Source organism: Bos taurus, chromosome 15 (assembly GCF_002263795.3).
Source record: "Bos taurus isolate L1 Dominette 01449 registration number 42190680 breed Hereford chromosome 15, ARS-UCD2.0, whole genome shotgun sequence".
Classification (NCBI taxonomy): domain Eukaryota; kingdom Metazoa; phylum Chordata; class Mammalia; order Artiodactyla; family Bovidae; genus Bos; species Bos taurus.
Genome location: NC_037342.1, coordinates 77,358,856 through 77,383,948, shown reverse-complemented (window position 1 = coordinate 77,383,948; position 25,093 = coordinate 77,358,856). Strand labels below are relative to the sequence as shown.

General features: G+C 47.3%; 4 protein-coding genes across 5 annotated transcripts in view; 2 read left to right on the top strand and 2 right to left on the bottom strand.

Annotated features, from left to right (window-relative positions):
* Positions 1-58: 58 nt before the first annotated feature.
* Positions 59-5,156, bottom strand: NDUFS3 (NADH:ubiquinone oxidoreductase core subunit S3). 2 transcript variants are annotated; one of them, XM_059874579.1, is made up of 7 exons: positions 4,872-5,156; positions 4,544-4,609; positions 3,325-3,422; positions 2,968-3,117; positions 1,719-1,844; positions 1,486-1,605; positions 59-308 (listed from the first exon to the last, which is right to left on the bottom strand). In XM_059874579.1, the coding sequence occupies exons 1-7, from the start codon at positions 4,888-4,890 to the stop codon at positions 141-143; spliced, it is 747 nt and encodes a 248-aa protein (XP_059730562.1). In that variant the 5' UTR covers positions 4,891-5,156; the 3' UTR covers positions 59-140.
* KBTBD4 (kelch repeat and BTB domain containing 4) lies at positions 4,937-9,625 on the top strand. Its single transcript, NM_001076463.2, is given in 5 exon segments — positions 4,937-4,970; positions 5,881-6,501; positions 7,439-7,545; positions 7,998-8,669; positions 8,672-9,625. Coding segments are annotated over 5 exon segments (1,605 nt in total). The 5' UTR covers positions 4,937-4,951; the 3' UTR covers positions 8,858-9,625.
* Positions 9,626-9,970: 345 nt separating this feature from the next.
* PTPMT1 (protein tyrosine phosphatase mitochondrial 1) lies at positions 9,971-15,730 on the bottom strand. Its single transcript, NM_001076353.1, has 4 exons — positions 15,345-15,730; positions 15,160-15,240; positions 12,478-12,669; positions 9,971-10,303 (listed from the first exon to the last, which is right to left on the bottom strand). Exons 1-4 carry the CDS (start codon positions 15,723-15,725, stop codon positions 10,145-10,147), a joined length of 813 nt encoding a protein of 270 aa, NP_001069821.1. The 5' UTR covers positions 15,726-15,730; the 3' UTR covers positions 9,971-10,144.
* Positions 15,731-15,946: 216 nt separating this feature from the next.
* CELF1 (CUGBP Elav-like family member 1) overlaps positions 15,947-25,093 on the top strand; it is an 87,711-nt gene continuing 78,564 nt past the window's right edge. The window contains exon 1 of the mRNA NM_001101212.1: positions 15,947-16,198. The gene's annotated coding sequence lies outside the window, so the exon portion shown is untranslated. The remainder of the gene's footprint in view (positions 16,199-25,093) is intronic.

Sequence of the window (25,093 nt, the reverse complement as noted above, 5' to 3'; positions counted from 1 at the left end):
ACCTCTCTCCTCTCCTGAGTCCAAGCTTCACTTCTACTTATGGTAAGCACGCAGAAAGTGGTGAGTCTAGTAGGATTTTATTTACAGGACACTCAATTATAGGTAAGGTGCTTTCTAGGATCCACATGCCTTCCCTGAAACTACTTGGCTTCAGGTTTCGTGTCTCCGGCTTCAAGCTTGAGACTCTCGGGGGGCTGGCGATAGGCAGGGAAAGCCTCCCACGGGCTGTTCAGATCAAACTTGCGGAACTCTTGAGCCAACTCCACCGGCTCGGCCACCACCCGCTTCACCTCATCGTCATAGCGTAACTGGAGAAGAAAAAGGCAGGCTTGAGCATTGAGGAAAGCCTGTGACAGCCACTAAAGGCCCACTTTCCCAAAGCTTTCCTCAGCCCCCTTACTCCTCTGCCCTGGACTCCTGTCCCAGCCTCTTTTAAGTCTCCATCCTCCTCTGTGTTACCCATTAGGTCACAATCCAACCACCATCTAAAACGGCCTCTACCTCAAGCTCTGCCATCACCCAGGCAGGCTTCCCAGCCCGTTACCCTACATCCTGTGCTCTGAGCTCTTCTTCCACCAGAACGAACCTTGCCCACCTATCCACATACTCCTTTTGGTGAGACCTTCGTTCTCTGACCAGGGATCAAACCCGGGCCCATGGCAGTGAAAGCATGGAAGCCTAACCACTGGACCGCCAGGGAATTCCCTCCACACACCCTATAAGTTGATGGTAAGCATTTGCCCAGGATGAGGGAGCAAGTCAGTGGCTGAAAAGAATAAACCTAAGCTGACAAGCACTTAAGTTCAGGCCTGGTGGCCTTGGCATTATCACTGCCAAGATGCAAGGTAGTAAACTTGGCACGACTTTTTCTGTTACTGGAAAATCAACAGTCGGATAAGGCGAGGACAATCAGCTGCTGCAAATGGGACCATGCTAAACATTAAGAAAACAGAAGCATCTGGGTACTGAAGAGAAAGGGCTGGATTGCCACTACCTCAACATTTCTAAAGTTACTTTGCTACGAAACCATGTATGTCTATATACAATAAACCACCTTCCTGCTAATGAGCTGCAACACGCTGCAGTGGCGAGTAAAGCACTGAATTCAAGGGCTGAAGATTTAGTGTCTTGCCTTCTCAAGAGATCCAGGCAGGGTAAAGAGACACTCCACTTTCAGACCCTGGTGACAAACTGTGTCCTAAAATCTGCCTTGGTCATTAAAATGACCATTAAAGCCATTAAAACAACGGGTGACAACAGTTGGGCATTTACAATACACCGGTTTTAAACACATCAATTAGTTTACTACAAATCTACTATTGTTAGGTGCTACTCTTGTTCCCATTTTGCATATAAGAAAACTGTCAAGAGTGGAGCTCCGATAGAGTGCAGCATTGATGCTCTTAACCTACCACGATCCACTGGCCATAATTCCTGCCCAGCATCCCTACCAGTCCCTCCCTCTCATACTTCCAAGGCTCCTACCTCAACATAGCCAGACAGGGGGAAGTCTTTCCGGAAAGGATGTCCCTCAAAGCCATAGTCTGTTAGGATTCTTCTTAGATCAGGGTGGTTAGCAAAGAAGACTCCGAACATGTCCCAGATCTAGAAGAAAGAGGCGACTGGCCGTCACAGAGGCGAGGGCTGCACTGCATCCACTGAACCCGGTCCGTTTCGCACCTGGGCCAGGTGCGGGGCCACCACGTGCGGAAACTCACCTCCCTCTCATACCAGTTGGCGGCCTTGTACACAGGCACAGAAGACTCAATGGGCGTTAGCTCGTCCGTATAGGTCTTCACACGGATCCGCGAGTTGAAGCGCAGAGAGAGCAGGTTGTAAACGATCTAGGGAGAATGGAGGGAGCCGGAGGACCAAGATGACCACAGGCTGAGGGGTCTGGGACAGAAGTCCTTGAGTGGGACCATAATGAGGGGATAAAGTTCCACCTTGTGAACCTGCCTTCTGTCCTGAAGCTCAAAACCCCAAGATGCTCCAAGACTCACAACTCCTTACAGACGCCTAAGCACCACTAGCTCAGCCTGTCAGCATGCTTATCTCTGCTCACACTACTGGACGTCTCCCAACTCCTCCCCGCCACCCCACCCTCCGTGGGACTAATACCTGCTCTCCAAATTATCATCAAGAGTCAGCACAAACTCTCTCTCTCCCTTCATAAAAGCCTTCTAGAGTGGGCTAAGTGCTCCTCCTGTGTCCTTACAACATCCCATGAATTATGTGATTACAGTAAACTGTAAAAAAATACATATCAATATGTTGAATCTGTTTTGTTTTCATAGGCTTTTCTGGAGTGTAAGTAACGGTCACTCTATCTACTTTATGGCGGTGGTTTAGTTGCTCGGTCATGTCTGACCCTTGCGGCCCCGTGAGACTGCAGCTCCCCAGGCTCCTCTGTCTGTGGGGTTTCCCAGGCAAGAGCACTGGAGCGGGCTGCTATTCCCTCCCCCAACAGTACACTGTTCTCCGTGTCCTTCTCCCTCACTAGAGTGTGGGGGACTTCTGGAGGGCAGCAGGTATTGGGTGTTACTTCTCTTTCGATCCCAGGATCTGGCAAAAAGAGTAGGTGACGAGTAAACAACAACAGCTAAATGTACTGAGAATGTACTGTGTGCCAGCAACCTACCTGAACTATCTCAGTGAATACTCACAACCACCCTGTGAGGTAGGGTGGTTTCACACTTTTTAAAAATACTTATTTCGCACATAAGAAAAACTAAAGTTCAGAGAGACCAAACAAAATGTTTGAAGTCACACGGCTTATTAATGGCAAAGCTACAACTAAAACTGAAGGTCTCCCTGATTCAGAGACCCCCCGTTAACTGCCGTGTTGTATTTGTTTGACCTGAACTGAAACTAAGGCGGCTACGGTTCCCACAGGCAACTGTCACCCTGAAACTGTTCTGTCCCCTTCCCTCCTTCATGCTCCAAACCTCAAATCTCCTGACTGACCTCAAAACGGTTCTGCCGGGTGGGGATGTCCACCGCCGTCAAGTCAGCCAAGGATTTGAATTGTGCATTGCTGTGATCCCTGAGGAAAGTCAGCACTGGGATGACCCCATCAGGATGGATACAGATCTCTAACTCATTGAAGCAAGACACCTGACGACACAGAACAGGAGAGGAGAGGGAACAAAGCTACAGACGGAGCAGACAACTTCAGTTGGAATCTCCTGGTTTAAGGCAGAGAGAGAAGACCAAGTTGGGATGCAGGAGTCTGTACTTTTGATTCCAGGCTGCCCACTCCCACATGCCCTGAGAACATGGCTCTTTCTTGATCCAAATCCAAACACCGGTAGTGAATATTACCTGAACTTGCTGGACATATTTGGGCAGGATTTCAGCCACATACTCTCCAAAAGCTGAGAGCTGCTTGTGGGCCACAGCATTCCGTGGTCTGACAGTGGCTGGAACGAGAAGGCGTATTTTGAAAAGGAAAGTAGAAGGCAGCAGGCAGCCCTGCAGAGTGAGCCCTGCTTAGTCTCTTGAGCTTGTGAGGCACGCTGTTCCCCAGTCAGGACTCCCTGTAGAACTCTGAGAAAGGTGAAGATAGAAAGTTCCTCTTCCACGGAACAGGAAGTGATGAAAACGCTGGGGAAATGCTACCTGCACGATCCATAAAGACTCACCTATTATTACAGCTGGGGTGTTTGCTTCTTCTTAAAACTACTCCACAGTTCTTCCTTTTCAATGCCTGCAATTCTGCTAAAGCAGCATGGGTCTCAGTTCTCTTACCACACTAGGAGCTCTTTCAGTGTGAGAACTAGAGCTTTTATGATTCTCTGTATCTCCTTAACATCTGGCTCATAGTAGGTTCTCAAACTAAGAACTTCAGGGCTGAAAAGTCCTCACAGATTATGTAGTTGAAACCTTTTTTTTTTTTGGCACAGACCAGGAAACTGAGGCCCAGAAAGGGGGAAATATCAGGTCTCCTGATTCTCAGGCGGCTTATGTTGACTGGAACTTATCTCCATACGCTCATTCGTGCCACACTAAATCACTGGAGCGACTACAAATCATAGGCTGCAGAGTAATTGTTTTCTGCGCCTTTGGCAGCAGGCAGGTCTGCTTTATCACTTACTAGTGCTGTGATCCTGGTCAACCTCTCTGAACTGTTTCCTACTCTACCGTATAAGAGCATAATACTATCTACCTCGTAAGATTGTTGTGGGAACTATGATCATTCATTAATCGCTTAGCAAGGTGCCTGGCATACAATAAGCACTCAATTCACATGAGCTACTATTATAACAGGGCTCAGAGGCCCAGAGTTTATGCTCCTCATTTTAAAGAGCTTACAGTTTAATCAAGACAGAGAGACAGAAATGGACAAGCGGCAACAGGGCCGTAACAGGCCCAAGGACACAAGAAGGACGCGTGCAGTCAGCTCTCCAAGGACAAGCAAAGGCTTGCCGGGAGGACGCAGAGAAGGACGGGCCAGGACAAGGGCAAAGCAAGCATCTGACAAAGGGAATGAACGCGGCCCCGCCTGCAGTCCCGAGAAGGGCCCGGTCTCGCACATACTCACGGCGCGTGTCGGCCGCAGAGCTTTCCCGCCTCACGGGCAGCAACAGCACCGAGGGTCTCCCGGCCACTGCATGGGAAGACAGAGACACTGAGGCGCAGGATGAGGCCTGAGGGACTCCCTCCGCTGGGCGCGTCGCCGCTCCTGCCCCGGGCCTCAGCCGGCTGCCCACTGGTCACCTCTGGCCGGCGCCGCGGACCCCACGAGCCTCTGCCAACAACCCCGAGCCGCCGCCGCCACCGCCGCCGCCATGTTTCCCGGATGTACACCAGGCCCCCCCCCCCCCTCCGAGGCCAGGCCCGTAGGACACGGACCCCCCAAGGGCACGGACCGGAAGCGGAAGTGTGCATCAGACGTTCTTCCGGGCGGACGCGGGGCCAGAAGCAGAGGTTCCAGGTTCCGGGCTTCGGAATGAAAGGAGGGAAGGCAGGTGAGAAAGCAAAGCCCGCAGGTGGGGAGACCGTGAGGCGAATGCCGCCCTAGCTTGGTGTGACAGAGGCTGGAGAGAAGGCAAGGATCCTAAAGAACCAGTCGGATGAGAGGAGAAGAAGGGACGAGAGGTCTGGGTTCCACATTCCACACCCCTCCCCCGCTCCCTGAGCTAAGCTTTTGCTGAGGGCCGGCGGGCCAGGCTAGGGGGAGGGGAAGAGAAGAACGGTTTCCCTGGCGACCGTTTCCCGGGCGACTCCAGGTGGAGCGGGGACACTGCACGTGGCGATGGGCCGCCTCTGGCCCCTTGCCGGAGAAGGATCGAGCTCCGTCTCGCGTTCTGGACGAAGCCTTGGGGAGTCATTAGGGCGAGCAGGGAAGTGCCAGGGAGAGGCTCAGAAAAGAGCAGATGGGGAGCTGAGAGATGTCCCAGGCTGAATCTCATATTGTAAGGTCTGGATTCCCTGCGCCAGGGAAGAGGAGCCTGGCTGCAAGGACGTAGGGGTCTTCTTGTCGGGTTCTGCTGCCTGGAGCCTCCACACGTTTTACGTCCAGGGCTTATTTGGTTGGACTTTTTAAAATGACAGGCTTCCTCCAGTCCCTTGCTCTCATATGTTGACCTGAATACCAAGCCTCTTGTTACATCATGGAAAAGGGGTTCTCTGTGTTTTCTCAGGGAAATACCTCGCGTAGGAAATCTTGATTTTATTAGGTATGTGATGTCACTGTGAGAGAGTGAGCCCAGCTTTGGTTCAGGGGGATCATCAGAGTTGTCATTAGCAGGGCCAGGACTAAGGCTAATCTGGGTTGACGGTGCCCTCCTCCCTTTTCCCTTCTCTCTCCCTGAATTGGACAGTTAGATTCATAGACTGTGGCTTTCTTCAGTTACTCAAGGTGGTGTTGTTTTACAGACAGCTGGCAGAGAGAGAAGTTGGCTACCACCATGGAATCACCAGAGGAACCTGGAGCATCCATGGATGAGAACTACTTTGTGAACTACACTTTCAAAGATAGGTCACACTCAGGCCGTGTGGCCCAGGGCATCATGAAACTGTGTTTGGAGGAAGAGCTCTTTGCTGATGTCACCATCTCCGTGGAAGGGCGGGAGTTTCAGCTCCACCGATTGGTCCTCTCGGCTCAGAGCTGCTTCTTCCGGTCCATGTTCACTTCCAACCTGAAGGAGGCCCACAACCGGGTGATTGTACTGCAGGATGTCAGCGAGTCTGTCTTCCAGCTCCTGGTTGATTATATCTACCACGGGACCGTGAAACTCCGAGCGGAGGAGCTGCAGGAGATTTATGAGGTGTCAGACATGTATCAGCTGACGTCTCTCTTTGAGGAATGTTCTCGGTTTCTGGCCCGCACAGTGCAGGTGGGCAACTGCCTGCAGGTGATGTGGCTGGCAGATCGACACAGTGATCCTGAGCTCTACACCGCTGCCAAGCACTGTGCCAAGGCCCACCTGGCCCAGCTGCAGAGCACAGAGGAATTTCTTCACTTGCCCCACCATCTACTCACCGATATCATCTCGGGTAAGCAGAGGGAGAGGGAACGTCATGCCTAGCTGCATGGGTGTGTGACGTCCGCTGAAAGTTCTCCTTTAGGACAAGGGTACCCTCAGACTCCTGGTGCTAGTTTACATTATTATTCTTGATAAGAGTTTACTTAGATATCTTCTGAGAGAGAGCTTGAGTTGACATTTAGTAGTTAATGTCAGAGACAGGCCCTTCCAGAGGAAGAGCTTAGGAAACCAAAGCAGCGTTCCACATTATATGCAAATATCGAATTAAAAAAAAAGCTGCACTTAGCCACGAAAGGTAGTGAGGAGCTACCTGCATTTATATTCTAACCTTTCTTGTGCATCAGTGTTCTCTTCTATACTTGGCACGTGTTTGTGGGACTGGTTACCTGAGTAAACTGACAGTGAGTCAAGATAGTTAGGGGCTTCCCAGGTGGCACAGTGGTTAAAAAAAAAAAAAAATCCACCTACCAATGCAGGAGACGCAAGAGACGTGGATTTGATCCCTGAGCTGGGAATATCCCCTGGAGTAGGAAATGGCAACCCACTCCAGTATTCTTGCCTGGAAAATCCCGTGGACAGAGGAGCCTGGCGGACTACAGTCCATAGGGTTGCAAAGAGTCAGACACCTAAATAAGAAGCTTCTCAAGTGACTGGCCAACTTTTAGGAAACAGTGCTAACCCTGCAAGTGAGGTATAACTGTACTTCAAGTGTGAGCTTTGTAGCCTAGTAGATTGCTTCCATGGCAAATAGGAGAATATCAAGTCATCCATTTTGATTAAGGAAAAAAACAGGGTAATTTTAGGTTAATTTTTCATACACACACATACATATATATACATGGTGGTAGTCTAACAAAGAGATTCACATTTTTGAAGCCACTGACTCTAAATTTCCCTTGTTGATCCTCAGACTGCCATTGACCATACCTTTCCTCTGACTCTTGCAGATGGAGTTCCATGTTCCCAGAACCCAACAGAGGCAATAGAAGCCTGGATCAATTTTAATAAAGAAGAAAGAGAGGCTTTTTCAGAGTCACTCAGGACTAGCTTGAAGGTAAGGCAGATTTCTTTAGGGTTGGGACACCATACTATCCATGCATTCCAGCCATCTATCAGCTTGGCCTCTTTGATGGCTGGCAAGTAAGTCTCTGGCTTAAAGCTGATAAGAGCTGGGGTGGAGGATATGTATATGAGCCTAGAAGCCAGCAGCCTCTGGGCTCCAAAGCTCCTTGAGAGAACTACTTTCATCATTGCATTAATGACCAAAGCACCAACTCGTCATAGTTACAAAGAAAGCTGGGAGGATGAGTGTAACAGGTTTTCTCTCCCAACATAAGGTGTCTGAAAGACAGTGGTCAGAGGAGAGTCAGGGTGACACACGGTAGCTAGAAGGGGTGGGTCAGAGCAGGATCCAGGGTGTGGCCCAGGACGCAAGGGTGTGCGTCTCAGCTGCGCCTTTAGCCTCGAGCTGATAGACACCATTTATAACTTTAATTTCGCCAATAGGAAATTGGGGAGAATGTACACATTTACCTGATCGGGAAAGAGTCCTCTCGTACCCACTCGTTGGCTGTGTCCTTACACTGTGCGGAAGATGACTCCATCAGTGTAAGTGGCCAAAACAGCCTGTGCCACCAGATCACAGCAGCCTGCAAGCATGGCGGAGACTTGTACGTGGTGGGAGGGTCCATCCCGCGGCGCATGTGGAAGTGCAACAACGCCACCGTGGACTGGGAGTGGTGTGCACCTTTGCCCCGAGACCGACTCCAGCACACCCTGGTGTCTGTGCCAGGGAAGGACGCCATATATTCCCTGGGTGGCAAGACGCTGCAGGACACCCTCTCCAACGCAGTCATCTATTATCGGGTGGGTGATAATGTCTGGACTGAGACCACCCAGCTGGAGGTGGCTGTGTCAGGGGCCGCTGGTGCCAACCTCAACGGGATCATCTACTTACTGGGGGGGGAGGAGAATGACCTGGACTTCTTTACCAAACCGTCCCGACTCATCCAGTGCTTTGACACAGAGACAGACAAGTGCCACGTGAAGCCCTACGTGCTGCCCTTCGCGGGCCGCATGCACGCGGCTGTGCATAAGGACCTGGTGTTCATCGTGGCCGAGGGGGACTCCCTGGTGTGCTACAACCCCCTGCTAGACAGCTTCACCCGGCTTTGCCTTCCGAGGCCTGGAGCTCTGCCCCGTCGCTCTGGAAGATCGCCAGCTGTAACGGGAGCATCTATGTTTTCCGGGACCCATATAAAAAAGGGGATGCCAACACCTACAAGCTTGACCCTGCCACTTCAGCTGTAACTGTCACCAGAGGCATTAAGGTGCTGCTGACCAATTTGCAGTTCGTGTTGGCCTAAGGCTGTTGAGGGCAGGAGCGGCTGGCGTTTGCCCTCCCTCCTTCCAGCACCTCCCCATCCAAACTCAAAAGTCCCCCGAGGCCCCCCAACTGGGGTATTATGTTACTTTCTGATACATGTTAGAAAAGCAGCGCCACAGCCCTTCCCTGAACTCCTAAAAGAGAGTTCTGTCTGGGGCTTTTTAGACTGCTGCTGCTCACCGGCTGCTAGAACTGAGAGTAGGCCAGCCTGTTCGCCACCCCCTTGTAATCTTGAGCCTCACTCACTACAGATGGCTTAGAGCCAGCCTCTTCTCCACCCCTAGGCACAGCCTCCCCTCTCTACCTGATCAATGTTAAATAGAAGCACCCCTGATCCTGGGACAGAAGGAAAGATGCCCAGTCTCCGTTTTTTTTTTTTTTTTTTTTTGTAGCCTGCAAAGTGGCTCGTTGGTCATTTTCCCACAAAGAATTAGGTGTTAGAGTTCTCCTTCAGGTGTTGCTTGGAAAAAATGGACTAAACCGAAGGTGTCCTTCACCAGCAAGAGTCTACCCTAGAATTCAGGATGTGCCGTCCATTGTTTTTCATCTCTCCGTCAGAATATGTACACTTTGGTTTTATTTTTGGCTTATTCCAAGGAGTAAGCCAGAAAGAAGTAGAAAGGATTATTTCTGGTTAATAGCAGAAACTTTTTTCAAACTCAAATATATAAGGTCACTACTCTTTTAAAAGCTCTAAGATAAATCAAGAGCTAGGAACTGTTCACACAAATAAAAGTTTTTGAAGGGATATGTGTGTGTTTTGAATTCTCAAGGGGTGACTTCCTGAGGGGAACTGACTACATCCCCACACACTTCTAAGTCGCAACACTGACCGAATCCCGCGCTTCCTTTGCTACACACAGGACTGCGCCAACCCGAGGACAGCCACGGAAGGCCAGTGGGTTAGCGTTCCGACGGTGGGAAAGAGCCGGGGCTGCATATTTCTCTGCCCTTCTCCTAGTGTTAAACGTCTTTGAGTTACGGGGCTAAGTATTAGGCACAACATCAGGTGCACGACAGGCTTCTTTGATCTTATAAACCCTCAGCCTGGTCCCATTTCCCCATGCCCCGTGAACAGAAGCCACACGAAATCTAGCCACACAACAGCGTTATTTCAGGAAAATGAAACAAGACAAAGGGAGCAAAATTAACCCCCACTTAGCACATTTCCTTATGTCAAGTCTGGGCTTAAGCCCCCTTGGTCCTGTTAAGCACTTTCATTCTGTAGGAAGCAGTGCTGTGTTGCATTCTTCCTGATCCACCTGTGTCATGTCAGGGGTGTGTGATGAATCTCCGTCTTGGCCGCCCCTGCAGTGGTCACCTTGTGGAACTCTTTGAGAACTTCTAGCTGGCCAGGTCTGATGTAGATGTGGGACCGGATCTTGGTGATGGCTCTTATGGCCTCCTCTGGAGTCCAGTGGTACACCTGAAGTGCAGGGTTGGGAAGTCAGACAAAGGAAGGAGCAGGTGTTAAGGGGTCCTTGACCTGATAACCGGTGCTCAAGGGCTCTCAGTATTTCTTTAAAAACAGAAACAGAAACCATGAGCCACATATTACAAGTGGGAGAACACTTTAGCCCCTCAGCCAGCCAGTCCCACAATTCTGTGCAGCAGGCTGGTGGGTTGAGGAGACACAAGTCAGTCTTTCTACCTAATTCTTGTTCTGCCAAACCCTGGAAAATTAGGAGGTTGAACACATGAAGCTGAGGTCCTAAATTCACGCGGGCCTAGGCCTACTAAATACCCTCTCTGAGCTAGGCTGTTGGTTACAAGAGTTTCCTGGAAAGAGTACACAATTGATGTCATAACTTGTCACTGTGGCTAGAAGAGTACTTTTAAAATTTTTCGAGGAGGGCTATCTTCATGTCCTCAAGATACTTATTTGTTCAGAACGCAACAGAACCAAGAAAGTAGATTTTTAGTCTGCTGGTTCAATTCTCACTTGGCCCAAAATATCTCCTGACAGCCAGTTTCCAGCAAAACAGACTCCTAATGACCAAAGCTTTAGTATTGTTAAATCATATATTCACCAGGCCACAGTACCACAAGGCCAGGCCGTTAAATCATATATTCACCAGGCCACAGTACCACAAGGCCAGGCCGTTAAATCATATATTCACCAGGCCACAGTAACACAAGGCCAGGCCGTTAAATCATATATTCACCAGGCCACAGTACCACAAGGCCAGGCCGTTTATCTTTACATTTCCTTTTACCTTAAACTATCTAAATTAGTCAGGGCTCTTCAGGGGCCTCACAGGTAAGAAAAATGAGCTGGGGTGTGTAACAGGAAATGATGGACTAGAGAGTGCTGGCTTCTAAATGTTTTTAAAAGCATCTCCGCTGTCAATCATCAAACTGATAGGCAAAATTCTGCTGGAGCCACTGTTTCTAGAAACTAATAACCAGGACTGTGCTCTGAAATACTTAACAAGATGTGAGTCCTCTAGAGCCATGATCAGCACTGTTCTCTACAGCACTGTATTTCCTGACGGACCGTTTATAACAAATGTTTCTAGCCTTTCGCTTGTATTAACATCCTTTGCAATTCCATTCTTTGCCTGCTCCAGGTCAGTGTTTGACATAGTTCTTATTTGAGTTTTGTAACACATTTAGTTTGAGAAATTGAGCATTGGAGAGGGTCACCCACTTTTGCCTAAGGTCACACAGGTGGCAAGTTGCAGCCTGTCTGCAAATTTCAGATGTTTTCCACCTCCCAATGGCCTAAGATTGGGAACGCGACTCCTTCCAGCAAGGTCCGCCAGTAGATTGGAGAGCTGCTGTACAGGGGACCAGTCCATTCCCTGGTGGCCCAGTGGTAAAGAATCCACCTTCCAATGTAGGCAATGTGGATGCGCTCCCAGTTGGGGAACTAAGATCCCACATGCTGCAGGGCAGCTAAGCCCACCCTGCAACAAGAGAAGCTCGTGAACTACAATGTAGACCCAGCACAGCCAAAATAAAGAGAGACTTCCTTGGGGGTACAGTGGTTTAGAATCCACCTGACAATGCTGGGGACATGGGTTTGATCCCTAGTTCGGGAAGATTCCACGTGATGCAGAGCAACTAAGCCCAAGAGCCACAGCTATCGAGCCTGCGCTCTAGAGCCCGGGAGCTACAACTACCGAAGCCCCTGGACCCTAGTGCCTGTGCCTGCGGACTAAGTCGCTTCAGTCGTGTCCGACTCTTTGCGACCCCATGGACTGTAGCCTGCCACGCTCCTCTGACCATGGGATTCTCCAGGCAAGAATACTGGAGTGGGTTGCCATGCCCTTCTCCACGGGATCTTCCCGACCCAGGGATCGAACCCAGGTCTCTTAATGTCTCCTGCACTGGCAGGTGGGTTCTTTACCACTAGTGCCACCTGTGAAACCCAAGTACAGTGTACAGCGTCCAGTGCCTGTACTCGGCAATAAAAAAGAAGCCGCCACAGTGAGAAACATGTGCACCTCCATGGAAGAGTAGCCCCCGCTCACAGCAACTGGAGAAAGCCTGCAGTCGGCAGTGAGGGCCCAGTGCAACCAAAAGATAAAAATTTAAAAATAATAAAATAAAAATCAGATTGCTTTTAGAAACAATGGGGGAGAAGAGGGCACCTACCTGAATGAGATACGCGGCCACCATAGTGGCGCTCCTGGAGCGCCCGGCCTTACAGTGCACATAGACAGAATGGCCTAGCGACTGGTGCCTGATGGTAAACTGGACTCCCTTCTGGAGGTTAGCCAGGGTTGGGACCCCAGTCATGTCTACCGTGCTGAGCCGCAACTGCTCCACTCCTGCTTTCTCCCACTCCTGGGGCCAGGTCCGCCAGCACAGAAAAGAAAATGAAAAACGCCTGATGTGAGTGGCAGGAAGAGGGAGTCCCGTGAGGCAGCAAAGCAACAAGGAAGGTTCACGGTGTATGGTAATATACGCGGTATACTGTTGGCCTAAAAAGAAACTTCTTTCAGAAATGTCTTTAAGATGACTGACTTACATGGTCTTTCATCAAACAACAGCAATGCTTCTGAGTTAGAATTATGTCCAAGATTTACAGCGTTCTTAGTATTTGAATCTTTAGCGACAAAACACAAACTGTATAAACTTCTTCGACGAAAGCTGCGTGAACAGGTTTTGCATGGCCTTGGTGTTTGTGCAGTGACCCAGCTGCAGGGTTCGACTACTACGTTTTGCAAGGCCTTCTATTTCTCTGCCCGTGAGTATTCTCTTTTTTACCACTTTTTTGGAGAGGGGTACGTGGTAGAAAATAAGTTATTTTAAAATTAAAATAACGTACCTACTTTTGTTTTTGCTTAGAAGGAAGAAAAGAATCAACAGAAGAAATAAGGCCTCTGGCAAACTGGGTAACTTTTTTATTTTTTGCCTTAAGACTTGAGGTAGACTTTTTGTTATTAATCTCTTTAGCAAATCAGACACATGACTCTGAATGAAGGTCAACATATTATACAGCTAACGAAATTAACCAAAAACAGCTAAATCTGGCAGTGTGTGTTTACACATCAATTACATCAAACACTTGGGGAGCCTGCTACATCAGATCAGATCAGATCAGATCAGATAGTCACGTTCTTAGGCCGTGATTTAAAGTTCCTGAGTCAGAAGCTCTTAGGGGTTGTACCTAGGAATGTGCTGTCTTAACAGACAGCCGGATAATGCTTCCCTGGGGCTCAGAGGGTAATGAATCTGCTGCAATACAGGAGTCAGTCAGTTCAGTTCAGTCGCTCAGTCGTGTCTCTTTGTGACCCCATGGACTGCAGAACACCAGGCTTCCCTGTCCATCACCAACTCCCGGAGCTTGCTCAAACTTATGTCCATCTAGTCAGTGATGCCATCCAACCATCTCATCCTCTGTCATCCCCTCCTCCTCTTGCCTTTAGTCTTTCCCAGCATCAGGTCTTTTCCAATGAGTCAGTTCTTCGCATCAGGTGGCAATGCAGGAGACCCGGGTTCAATCCCCCGTCAGGAAAATCCCCTGAAGGAAACAGCAAACAACTCCAGTCTTCTTGCCTGGAGAATTCCATGGACAGAGGAGCCCGGTGGGCTATAGTCCACGAGATTGCAAAGAGTTGGGCATGACTGAGTGACTAACACCACTACCACTAGATAATGCTTAGCCATATTAAAACATCAGAACCATTGCCTTGGAGATTTATTTTCTCTAGGCTAGTGAGAGAAGATAGCAGATCTTGATGCCTCACACCCAGAGACCAAGCACTTTCTGTGGCTTGCTCCACAGGACCGACCACACTGAGGCTAATAACACATTTTGGCTACTAACTTCTGAGATTCTGTGGCAAAGTTCTGTGGGAAATCCAAGGAATTGCTATCTGTTCTTTAAAAATGTATGCCATCACTGATCAATAGATTTTAAATGTGAGTCACAATTATTTTTTTAGATTTCAAAAAAGATCTATGGTTTGAAATAACTGCGTGTTCATTAGGCTCTATCAGTACCGTAAACAGGGAAGATAATTGTGCAGTGCTAATAGAAGTCAAACACTAGAAAGACAGGGCAACACCTAATAACCATCATGAAGAGTTCCACTAAAAAACCACTCACATCTAATGAAAACTAGGTTTTAGGCTTGAACTTCATTTATGACCATGCTTTGGAGTTCCACTATCATCTCTAACATATAAATGAAATTCCCTCGAATAAAAACCAAATGAATTCTATGCAGTTTTTACAAAGAGTTTTATGATACAGTTATCAGAGATTGGGGGTAGCTTTCCTTTTTACAGTTTATAGGGCCTTCGTCTTGAATATCTAACAGTGACGGATCCATACTTAGTGCTCATTAAGTGTTGAACGAATGAAAGCAAGGCAGAGAAAAGTTGCCTTTCAGGACTTCCCTCGTGGTCCAATGGTTAGGACTCTGCTCTTCCAGCTGCAGGGGTCGCAGGTTTGATCCCTGATTGGGGAACTAATATCCCACAGGCCGCAAGGCGTAGCCAAAAAAGAAACGTTGCCTTTCAAGTTTGGTTACTGATGTGAGTTACCAAACCGAGAATATACGTGTGCAGAAAGGAGTAATCAAAGTTGGGCAACTCTACTGTGAAATACCTTTCACATCAATTTCTAATTCACAAATTAGATTCTACCCCCATTCAGCCGCAAGACCAGCTCCTCAGAGGCAAAAAAAAAAAAAAAAAAAGCCTGGGACGCCCGTGTCTGGGGCAAGGTCACCTACAGCACAGCCTCCCCACAACCTCCTCCGGGCTCGCCCAGACCCCGGAGTGGTAGAGGGGTGGCGGGTGGGGCGCCGGGCCCCGGAGCCTCACCTTGGAGGAGTTGCACAGGAACCTCGTCTCATACTCCTCGTTCATGGTGATCACCCCGCGCACGTTCTCGTCCTGGACCAGCTGCCGAGGCAAAGAGGGGGCTCAGAAAGGGGCGGGCGGCCGAGGCCCGGGCGGCGCTCGCCGGGCTCGCAGGCCCTGCCGCGGCCCGGCCCGGCCCGGCTCACCCGGCGCGTCATGCTCCGCAGCGGCAGCGCGCCCAGCAGCACGGTGGAATCGATGCGGTGGTACCAGTCGCGGTGCGCCCGGCCGGGCATCTTCCCGCGGAACACAGTGTAGAGCAGCGTCGGGTAGTAGAGCACCCGGGCCAGACCGGCCTCCAGCAACGTGCCGGCCGCCATCCCTGCCCAGCCGGCGCGGCGCAGCGGCGACCCGCCCACCGCCGGGCAGGAAGCGGGCGACCGCGGGCCGGGCCAGGGGGGCGGCGAGGCGGCCGCGGCCCCCAGTGAGGACGACCCGGCCGGCGCGGGCCTCTCGAGCGTCGCGACCTCGGGCCCGGCCCCCGGGGAGTCGCCGGGACCGCCGGGGGCCCCCGGGACCCACACCATGGCTCGGGAGGAGGGGCCGCCGGCCGCCAGGGGGAGGGACCCGGGCTTCCCGGGCGGGAAAGGGGGCCCCGGGCCGAGGGAGGGCCCGTCCCGTGGACCCGAGGTTGTGAGTCTACCGCGTGTGGGGAACTGTGAGCCCGGCCTGTGGCTAGTGAGCCCCCGCCTCCCGAGGGAGGGGCTGTGACTCCAGCGGGGGGTGGGGGGCCCTGACCCCTGCGGGTGGAACTGTGACCCCGGCCAGTGAGCCTGGGGCACCTTCGCCAACCACCGGCCAGACCGAGGGGACGGTGACCCCACCGAAGGGCGGGACAGGACCGGGAAGAGGCTCTCTGCCAGGGAGTCCAGAGCTCAGAGCCGAAGGGATAGTAAGGAGAGGGGCCTGATCAAATAGGGGACCTGGGTTCGTCCGGCCCTTCCCACCACATCCCCACATCTGCCTGAAGTCCTGGCTCCCGCCTCCTAACTAAACTGCAGTAAGTATGTGTGTGTGTGTGTATATGTACATAGTGAAAAATAGATATCAGTTGAGTTCAGTCGCTCAGTCGTGTTCGACTCTTTGCGACCCCATGGACTGCAGGCCGCCAGGCCTCCCTGTCCATCCCCAACTCCCGGAATTTACTCAAACTCATGTCCATTGAGTCGGTGATGCCATCCAACCATCTCATCCTCTGTCGTCCCCTTCTCCTCCCGCCTTCAATCATTCCCAGCATCAGGGTCTTTTCAAATGAAAAATAGATATAAGTGATATCTGCTCTATTTATGAAAATATATTAATATTAAAAATATTATCGTAGGTACTTTTCTGGCGATCTAGTGGTTAAGACTCTGTGCTCCCAGGGCAAGGAGCGCCAGTTCCATCCCTGTCAGGGAAATAAGATCCCACAGCCTTGCATAGGCTAGACCAAAAATTAAATAAATAGAGGTTTAAAAAATATATATATTATGATAAACATAAAACCTACAACCTACAAGTAAGCAAGAGGAATAGTTGTCACACTGATTATTTATAGTTAAATAGCACTCTGAAAAGTACATCTTGTGCTTTTTTTCCTCGCTCAGTCGTGTCCCACTCTTTGCGACCTGTGGACTGTAGCCCACCAGGCTTCTCCGTCCATGGCATTCTCCAGGCAAGAATACTGGAGTGGGTCGGCATTTCCTTCTCCACATCTTGTGCTTTTTAAAACAGCTTATCTCCTACTACAAATGACACATATGAATAAAACAACTGGAACATACAGGAAAGCAGAATTTAATCACCCGTAATCCTACCACCTCAAACACATTTTTTTCTTCCAACTTTCTTTTCATGTGTTATCATTAAATTTTTTATAACAGTTTTATTGAGATATAATTCACATACCATACAATTTATGCATTTAAAGTGTACAGTTCAATGGCTTTTAGTATATTTGCAGTTGTACAACCATCACCACAATCAATTGTAGAATACTTTCATCATCTCCCAAAGAAACCCTATGCCCATTAGAATCTTCACTCCGTGTTTTCCCTCAACACACCAGGCCTTGGTACTCATTCGTTTACTTTCTGTTTCTGTATACACGTTTTTCTATCCAAGCACGGAATTTTGGAGTCATATAATAGTGCTATGTGATTTACGTACACCATTTAAAAAATCAGCGGTGTCATTTTGGTGAAACTTTGTGTCACTGTGTTTGTTCGTTCGTTCGTTCGTTTTGGCTGCTGCCATGGGGTGTGTGGGGTCTTATTTCCTTGACCAGAGATGGAGCCCACGCCTCACTGCAGTGGAAGCCCAGAGTCAAGCACTGAGCCACCAGGGAAGTCCGCATAAGCACTTTCAATATTACTACATTATTTTTATCATTTATAACGAACCTAATTACTATACCATAATGTGATCATTCTATTCTTAGATATTCAGAATAATTCCACATTTGTATTATAAAACATTTTCAACATGAAATTTTTTTCTACTTTTTTTTATATTTAGAATTACTATATTAGGATAGGTTCCTAAAAGTGGAATTACTGTGTCAAAAGATAGTTTACAAGTTTTGCTCTATATAAAGTATATAACCTGAAAAGTTTCATCCTTACCCCCAAACCCACTCTTCAGAAATACAGATTTTTACATGCATATCTTTTTCTAACATTTTGTGATGAACCTTTTCATAATAAAAAATTAAATAGATTCAACAGGGAAAATTCATATAATCACTATCCAAACTCAACAATTAGCATTTTATTGTTTGTTTTATCACATTCATCCACTAATCCTTTTTGCTACATTGAGACTATATATATTTTATAAAAATTGACTCATCCTATACCTATTGTTCTATTTCCCGCTTTTTACACTCAACATTATTTGTAAGTATTATGTCAATAGAGATAGATGTACATTTTCTTCATTCTTTTCAGATGTACATCATATTCCAATATATGGATTCCCATTCAATTAAAAAATATTTATTGAGTGTCCTATATATTCCAAACAATATTCCAATACTTAGGATATGTCAGTGGACAATATCAGTGAAGATTTCTGTTCTCTCTTGCCTTTCCTGTATGAACTATATTTTGGGGTAACCAAATACCTCCAGTTGGTGAGGGAAAGTTATTTACAGCAGACTTCCTGTAAATGCATATGGAAGGAATAATGAAATTAGAAACTCAGGATTGTGCATTTTAGCCAATAAATGTGGAAGGAAAGACAGGATTAGAAAGACAGCATTTTGCAATTTCTAGTGAAATAATTGATACTGTCAATGGTCACCAATGTATAAAAGCATGAGATAAGGTGATGATACGAAACTTTACCATGGACGGATCAGGCTGATTTACCTGAACCACAGATACATCTCTGCATTGCTGAAATCAGGACAACCTACCTGAACATCACATTTCCAGATGTAATGCAGTGTGATGCTCACACCACCAACCTCAAAAAAGTCAAGCCTGACTTTTACCAGGCCTCTAGGGCTAAAGTTCATTTATAGGAGATGTAGGTGATAAGGCCTTCCCAGGTTGCACAGTGGTGAAGAATCTGCCCACAATGCAGGAGACCCAAAAGACGCTCCTTTGATCCCAGGATCAGAAAGATCCCCTCGACTCCAGTGTTCTTGCCTGGAAAATTCCATGGACAGAGGAGCCTGGTGGGCCATAGTCCATGGGATCACAAAGAGTCAGACATGACTGAGAGCGCACGCGCGCGCGCGCGCGCGCACACACACACACACACACACACACAGGTGATAGAAAAGTGAAAGTGAAAGTTGCTCAGTCCTGTCTGACTCTGACGCCATGGTCTCTACAGTCCATGGACTTCTCCAGGCCAGAATACTGGACTAAGTAGCCTTTCCCTTCTCCAGCGGAATCTTCCCAACTCAGGGATCTAACCCAGGTCTCCCGAATTGCAGGCAGATTCTTTACCAGCTGAGCCACAAGTGAAGCACTGGAGTGGGTAGCCTATCCCTTCTCCAGCAGATCTTCCCTACCCAGGAATCGAACCAGGGTCTCCTGCATTGCAGGCAGATTCTTGACCAACTGAGCTATCAGGGAAGCCCTAGGTGGTAGAAGGGTAAGTGATGTAATCATAGGGGAGCAACAGACAAATCCAGAATTTGGGACACTTGGCAGGAACAGCTGACGCAGTTTCTTCAACAAGTCAAAAACTTGAAAAAAAGGGGGAGAGGGGAGTATAACGGATTCACTTTGCTGTATACCTGAAAATAATATGTTTGTAAATCAACTATACTCCAATGAAAATTAAAAAAAAAAAAAGAATGAGAGAGCAGCTACCTCAGATTAGGAGTCCTAGAGGCAAGACAACCAGAAGTAAACACTTAAGCCATTTAGATCCTAATTCAAATGAATCAGCTATTAAAAGTCATTTTTCGAAATGACGAGACAATTGATTATGGACTGAAATAATACCAAAGAAATGACTGCTAACTTGTTAATGTCATCATGGCATTGTTACAATGTAAGAAAATGGTCTCTAAATATATTGACTACATGCTTACGGAAGTGAGTAGAAATAGATGACACGTGTGGGACTTGCCTCAAAAGACTGCACCAAGGAAAAAAGACGGATTAGACAAATATGGCAAAATATGAACCATTGTTGAGTCAGAGTAACATTCTTTACAATTTTATTAGTTTATGTTTATTTTGGGCTGTTCTGGGTCTTCTCTGCTGCCCGGGCTTTTCTCTGGTTGTGGTCGGTGGGGGTTACTCTCCAGCTGTGGTGTGCAGGCTTCTCCTGTTGCAGAGCGTGGGCTCTAGGGGCTTCAGCAGCTGCGGCTGCCTAGCTCTAGAGCACACTCTCAGTGGTTGTGACACACGGGCCTACTTGCTTCTAGGCACGTGGGATCCTTCCGGACCAGGGATCGAACACATGTCTCCTGCATCAGCAGGCGGATTCTTTACCACTGAGCCGCCAGGGAAGCCCCAGAATGATGTTCTTTGGGGGTTCATGATGCCCTCCTGCCTAATTTTTTAAAAAGTATTTTCAAACTAAAAATTTTAAATAGGGTTTTTAGCACATCAATGTGGCTTAATGAAAATGATAGGTACAGCAGATAATCTTGTATGACTTTTTCATTAAAGATTCAACTGCATTGTTGTGTGTAGGTGCTATTCATTAAATTTTCCTGCTCTCTAATAATCCATTATATGATTATACCATCATTTACCTCCCCATTCTCCTGTGATGGAAATTTAGATTGGTTTCCATTTTTATTAATGAAGAATGTATCAGTAAGTAGTTTCACCTTTTACGTAGTCAAATATTTTTTTTGTTGTTATTCTCTCCACCCTGGATTTGCTTTTTATTTTCTGATTATAATAGTAATACATGCTTATTATAAAAAATGCAAGCACTTCAAAATTACATAGTATAAAAAGTAAATGTCTGTTGCAATCTCAGCTCCAGAGAAAACCACTCTTATATGCATATCCCCCAGTGATTGTTTTTTTTTTCCTTTTTAGGAACTGTCCACCAAAATTCTTTTTTTTTTTTTGGCTGAGCGATGTAGCATTTGAGATCTCACCTGGCTAGGGATTAACCCATGCCCACTACATTGGGAACCCAGACTCTTAACCACTGTACCTCCAGGGAAGTCCCCAAAATACTTTATTCACTTTTTTTTACAATGTCTGAGCAGTCATATGCCCAATGTCCCTTAGAATGGGAAGTGATATAGGACTCAGTTCTATCTCCAATGGGATGTGAGCACCAGTAATGTACGCAAGGACGAGGACCAGCGGATCTGGTCCATAAATCCTCCACAAACCTCTCCCATACCCTCTCTCTCTTCTTGTGAGATGAAATAGCAATGGTGATGGCTAGAATCACCATGCCAGGAACCAGTTACAGGTGGCAGAGTCCTCATTAATCTGGGTCACTAAGAACTACTTAGAGTAGAAACCACCTATCTTCATCCTCCCACTAACTGGGAATATCTGCTCTCATCTGTTAAGGGAGAGAGAAATAAATTTCTAATTTGTTTCAGCTATTTATTTTAGGTCTAATTGTTGCAACAGCTTAACCTATCCTAATGTATGTGCATTGCTGCTGCTGCTAAGTCACTTCAGCCGTGCCCATCTCTGTGCGACCCCATAGACGGAAGCCCACCAGGCTGCCCTGTCCCTGGGACTATCCAGGCAAGAACGCATTACTCGGTTGCAATGTGAAGTCCAACTTTTTTTTTCTTTTTACTATACCAAATATACATACTATAAAATACGCCATTTAAACCATTTTTAAGTGTACAGTTCATTAAGTATTTTCACATTGTTGTTAAGCCATCACCACCATCCATTTCCAGAACTTTTCTCATCTTCCCAAACTGAAACTCCATACCCATTGAACAAACTCGCCATGTCTCCCTCCCCTCAGCTCTTGGTAAACACCGCTGTAGCTTCTGTCTCTATGTATGACCCTGAGTACTCTAGGTACCTCATATAAGTAGAATCATATAGCATTTGTCCTTTTGTGACAGGCTTATTTCCCTCAAGTTTCATCTATGCTGCAGCAGGTGTCAAAATTTCCTTCCTTTTCAATGCTGAATAGTACTCATACATATATATACACATACATATATATACATATATATAGGCTTCCCAGGTGGCACTTGTGGTAAAGAGCCTGCCTGCCAATGCAGGAGACTTAAGAAATACAGGTTCGGGTTTGATCCCTGGGTCGGGAAGTTCCCCTGGAGGAGGGCACAGCAACCCACTCCAGTATTCTTGCCCGGAGAATCCCATGGACAGAGAAGCCTGGTCACATTTTGTTTATCCATTCATCCCTTGGGTTGTGAATCCCAGCCCTTAATTAGCTTGGGCAAAAAGCTATATTGAAATTTTCTTTTTCTTTTTCAATATTTATGGCTGTGGTGTTGGAGAACACTCTTGAGAGTCCCTTGGACTGCAAGGAGGTCCAACCATTCCATCCCAAAGGAAATCAGTCCTGAATATTCATTGGAAGGACTGATTCTGAAGCTGAAACACCAATACTTTGGCCACCTGATGCGAAGAACTGACTCATTGGAAAAGACCCTGATGCTGGGAAAGATTGAAGGCAGGAGGAGAAGCGGACGACAGAAGATGAGATGGGTGGATGGCATCAGTGACTCAGTGGACATGAGTTTGAGTAAGCTCTGGAAGTTGGCAATGGCAAAGAGTCGGACATGATTGAGCGACTGAACTGAACCGATGGGTCCTCATTGCAGTGCACAAGCCGTCTCCAGTTGAAGCAAGTGGGGCTATTCTCTCCTTGCGGTGCTCAGGCTTCTCATTGCAGTGCTTTCTCTTGCTGCTCACAGGCTCTAGAACTCTGGCTCAGTAGTGGAAGCCTGGACTTACTTGTCCCGAGGCATGTGGGATCTTCCTGGATCAAGGACTGAATCTGTTTTCCCTGCAGGGGAATTCTTTACCACTGAGCCACCAGGGAAGCCTGAGAGACTATTTTTAATTGTAATAACTACTGTTAAATTTTCTTCTAACATCACTATATCTGTATACATTGAGTACCTGTTGTATGTTTTTTCACAATTTTAACAACCTTCTAAATTTAATTATTTAATTTAGAGGACTTCCCTGGCAGTCCAGTGGTCAAGACTCTGAGTTTCTATGGCAGGGGATTTGGGTTTGGTCCTTGTTTGGAAACTTAAGATTCCTACATGCCCTGCGGTGTGGCCAAGAAGTTTTCTAAAAAAATTAGTTTCCCATTCTGACAGTAAAAAAAAGTACACACTGTTTTAATGAGAATCCCTTAATTATTCACGAGTTAAGTTTGAACATCTTACCTTTGTCACTATTCTATGCTTCCTATGCACTGCATGTTTCTTTCTTTTGCAGGTCTGGCTAAAGGGTTGTTTGTTGTTACTCTCCCTGGCCACAGAACCTGTACAGATTCTAAGTGTATGGCTTGATAAATTTTACATATCTACACACCCATGTAAACTCCACCCAGAATAAGACATAAAACATTCCAATACTCCAGAAAACTCCCTGGAGCTCCCTCCAATCAATAGCCAATGCTCTTTCCCTAGCAAAGATAATCTCTATTCTGACTTTTTTTCTTTTTTTCGCCCATATTCAAATTTCAGTTGAATAAACTCATACAACATATGCTCTTTTCTTATGACTTGTTTTGCTCCATTTTATGTCTGTGCAGTTCATCCATATTGTTATATACAGTTGTAGTTTGTTGCTTTTCATTGCTATATAAATAGCCTGTTGTAAGTATATTCCATAATTTATTTATCTATCATTTCCAGTTTGGGCTATTATTAATAAAGGTACTACAAACCATTTTTTGGGGGGGGGTGGGAATAAGTATTCACTTGTACTGGGAGTAAAACTGCCCATGTCATGGGGTACAAGGTCATTTAACTCCTTGAGTTTCAGATCAGATCAGTTGCTCAGTCCTGTCCGACTCTTTGTGACCCCATGAATCGCTGCACGCCAGGCCTCCCTGTCCATCACCAACTCCCAGAGTTCACTCAGACTCACATCCATCGAGTCAGTGATGCCATCCAGCCATCTCATCCTCTGTCGTCCCCTTCTCCTCCTGCCCCCAATCCCTCCCAGCATCAGAGTCTTTTCCAACGAGTCAACTCTTCGCATGAGGTGGCCAAAGTACTGGAGTTTCCAGCTTTAGCATCATTCCTTCCAAAGAAATCCCAGGGCTGATCTCCTTCAGAATGGACTGGTTGGATCTCCTTGCAGTCCAAGGGACTCTCAGGAGTCTTCTCCAACACCACAGTTCAAAAGCATCAATTCTTCGGTGCTCATCCTTCTTCACAGTCCAACTCTCACATCCATACATGACGACAGGAAAAACCATAGCCTTGACTAGACAAACCTTTGTTCCTTGAGTTTAGTGAAAGTGAAAGTCGCTCAGTCCTGTCCGACTCTTTGCGACCCCATGGACCATACAGTCCATGGAATTCTCCAGGCCAGAATACTGGATTGGGTAGCCTCTCCCTTCTCCAGGGGATCTTCCCAACCCAGGGATCAAACCCAGGTCTCCTGCATCTACATCACAGGCCGATTGTTTGCCACTGAGCCACCTGGGAAGCCCATATATTTGACAAGAAACTTGTATTCAAAATATGTAAAGAACGCCTCCAAACCAAAACAAGAAAAAAAAAAAGAGAGAAAAGAGAGAAAAAAGATTGAATAGGCGATTCACACACACACAAATATCCAAATGGTCAATAAGAATTATGTATGTAAAGTAGCCATTAGGGGAAAAAAAAATTAAACCACAATAAAATATCACTCCACTAAATTAAAGGACTTGAAAGGGGCTTCCCTGGTAGCAGAGTGGTTGAAAAATCCACATGCCAATGGAGGGGACGCTGGTTTGATCCCTGGTCTGGGAAGATTCCACATGCCTCTGGGCAACTGATATGGAGTGCTGGTGAGCCCAAGCTGCACAAGAAGAGAAGCCACTGCAATGAGTAGCCCTCCCTCGAGGAAACTAGAGAAAGCCCATTCGCCAACAAGAAAGACCCAGGACAATAAAAAAAATAAATAAATCTTAATTAAAAAAAAAACAGAAAAAATATTTATTAAAATATTTAACCAAGCCTCCTATTCCTCACTTGTATGATCATCCTTTTTTTAAAAAAATTTATTTTTGGCTTCAAGTCAGTAGTTGGAACACTTAGGCTCAGTAGGTTCAGCTCACAGGCTTAACTGCTCCAAGGCATGTGGGATCTTCCCGGGATCGAACCCATGTTCCCTGCATTGGCAGGTGGTTCTTAATAACTTCCCTGATAGCTCAGATGGTAAAGTGTCTGTCTATAATGAGGGAGGCCCGGGTTCAGTCCCTGGGTTGAGAAGATCCCCTGGAGAAGGAAATGGCACCCCACTCC

Excerpts from the sequence above, each read along its gene's own strand:
- NDUFS3 (XM_059874579.1), bottom strand. Across the intron at positions 3,118-3,324 it reads AATATGTCCAGCAAGTTCAG|GTGTCTTGCTTCAATGAGTT; the intron begins GTAATATTCACT and ends CTGTGTCGTCAG. Across the intron at positions 309-1,485 it reads CCCTGTCTGGCTATGTTGAG|TTACGCTATGACGATGAGGT; the intron begins GTAGGAGCCTTG and ends TTTCTTCTCCAG.
- PTPMT1 (NM_001076353.1), bottom strand. The coding sequence starts at position 15,725 with ATGGTGTGGGTCCCGGGGGCCCCCGGCGGTCCCGGCGACTCCCCGGGG. Across the intron at positions 12,670-15,159 it reads TCCTGTGCAACTCCTCCAAG|GAGTGGGAGAAAGCAGGAGT; the intron begins GTGAGGCTCCGG and ends ACCTGGCCCCAG. Across the intron at positions 10,304-12,477 it reads TGGCCGCGTATCTCATTCAG|GTGTACCACTGGACTCCAGA; the intron begins GTAGGTGCCCTC and ends CCTGCACTTCAG.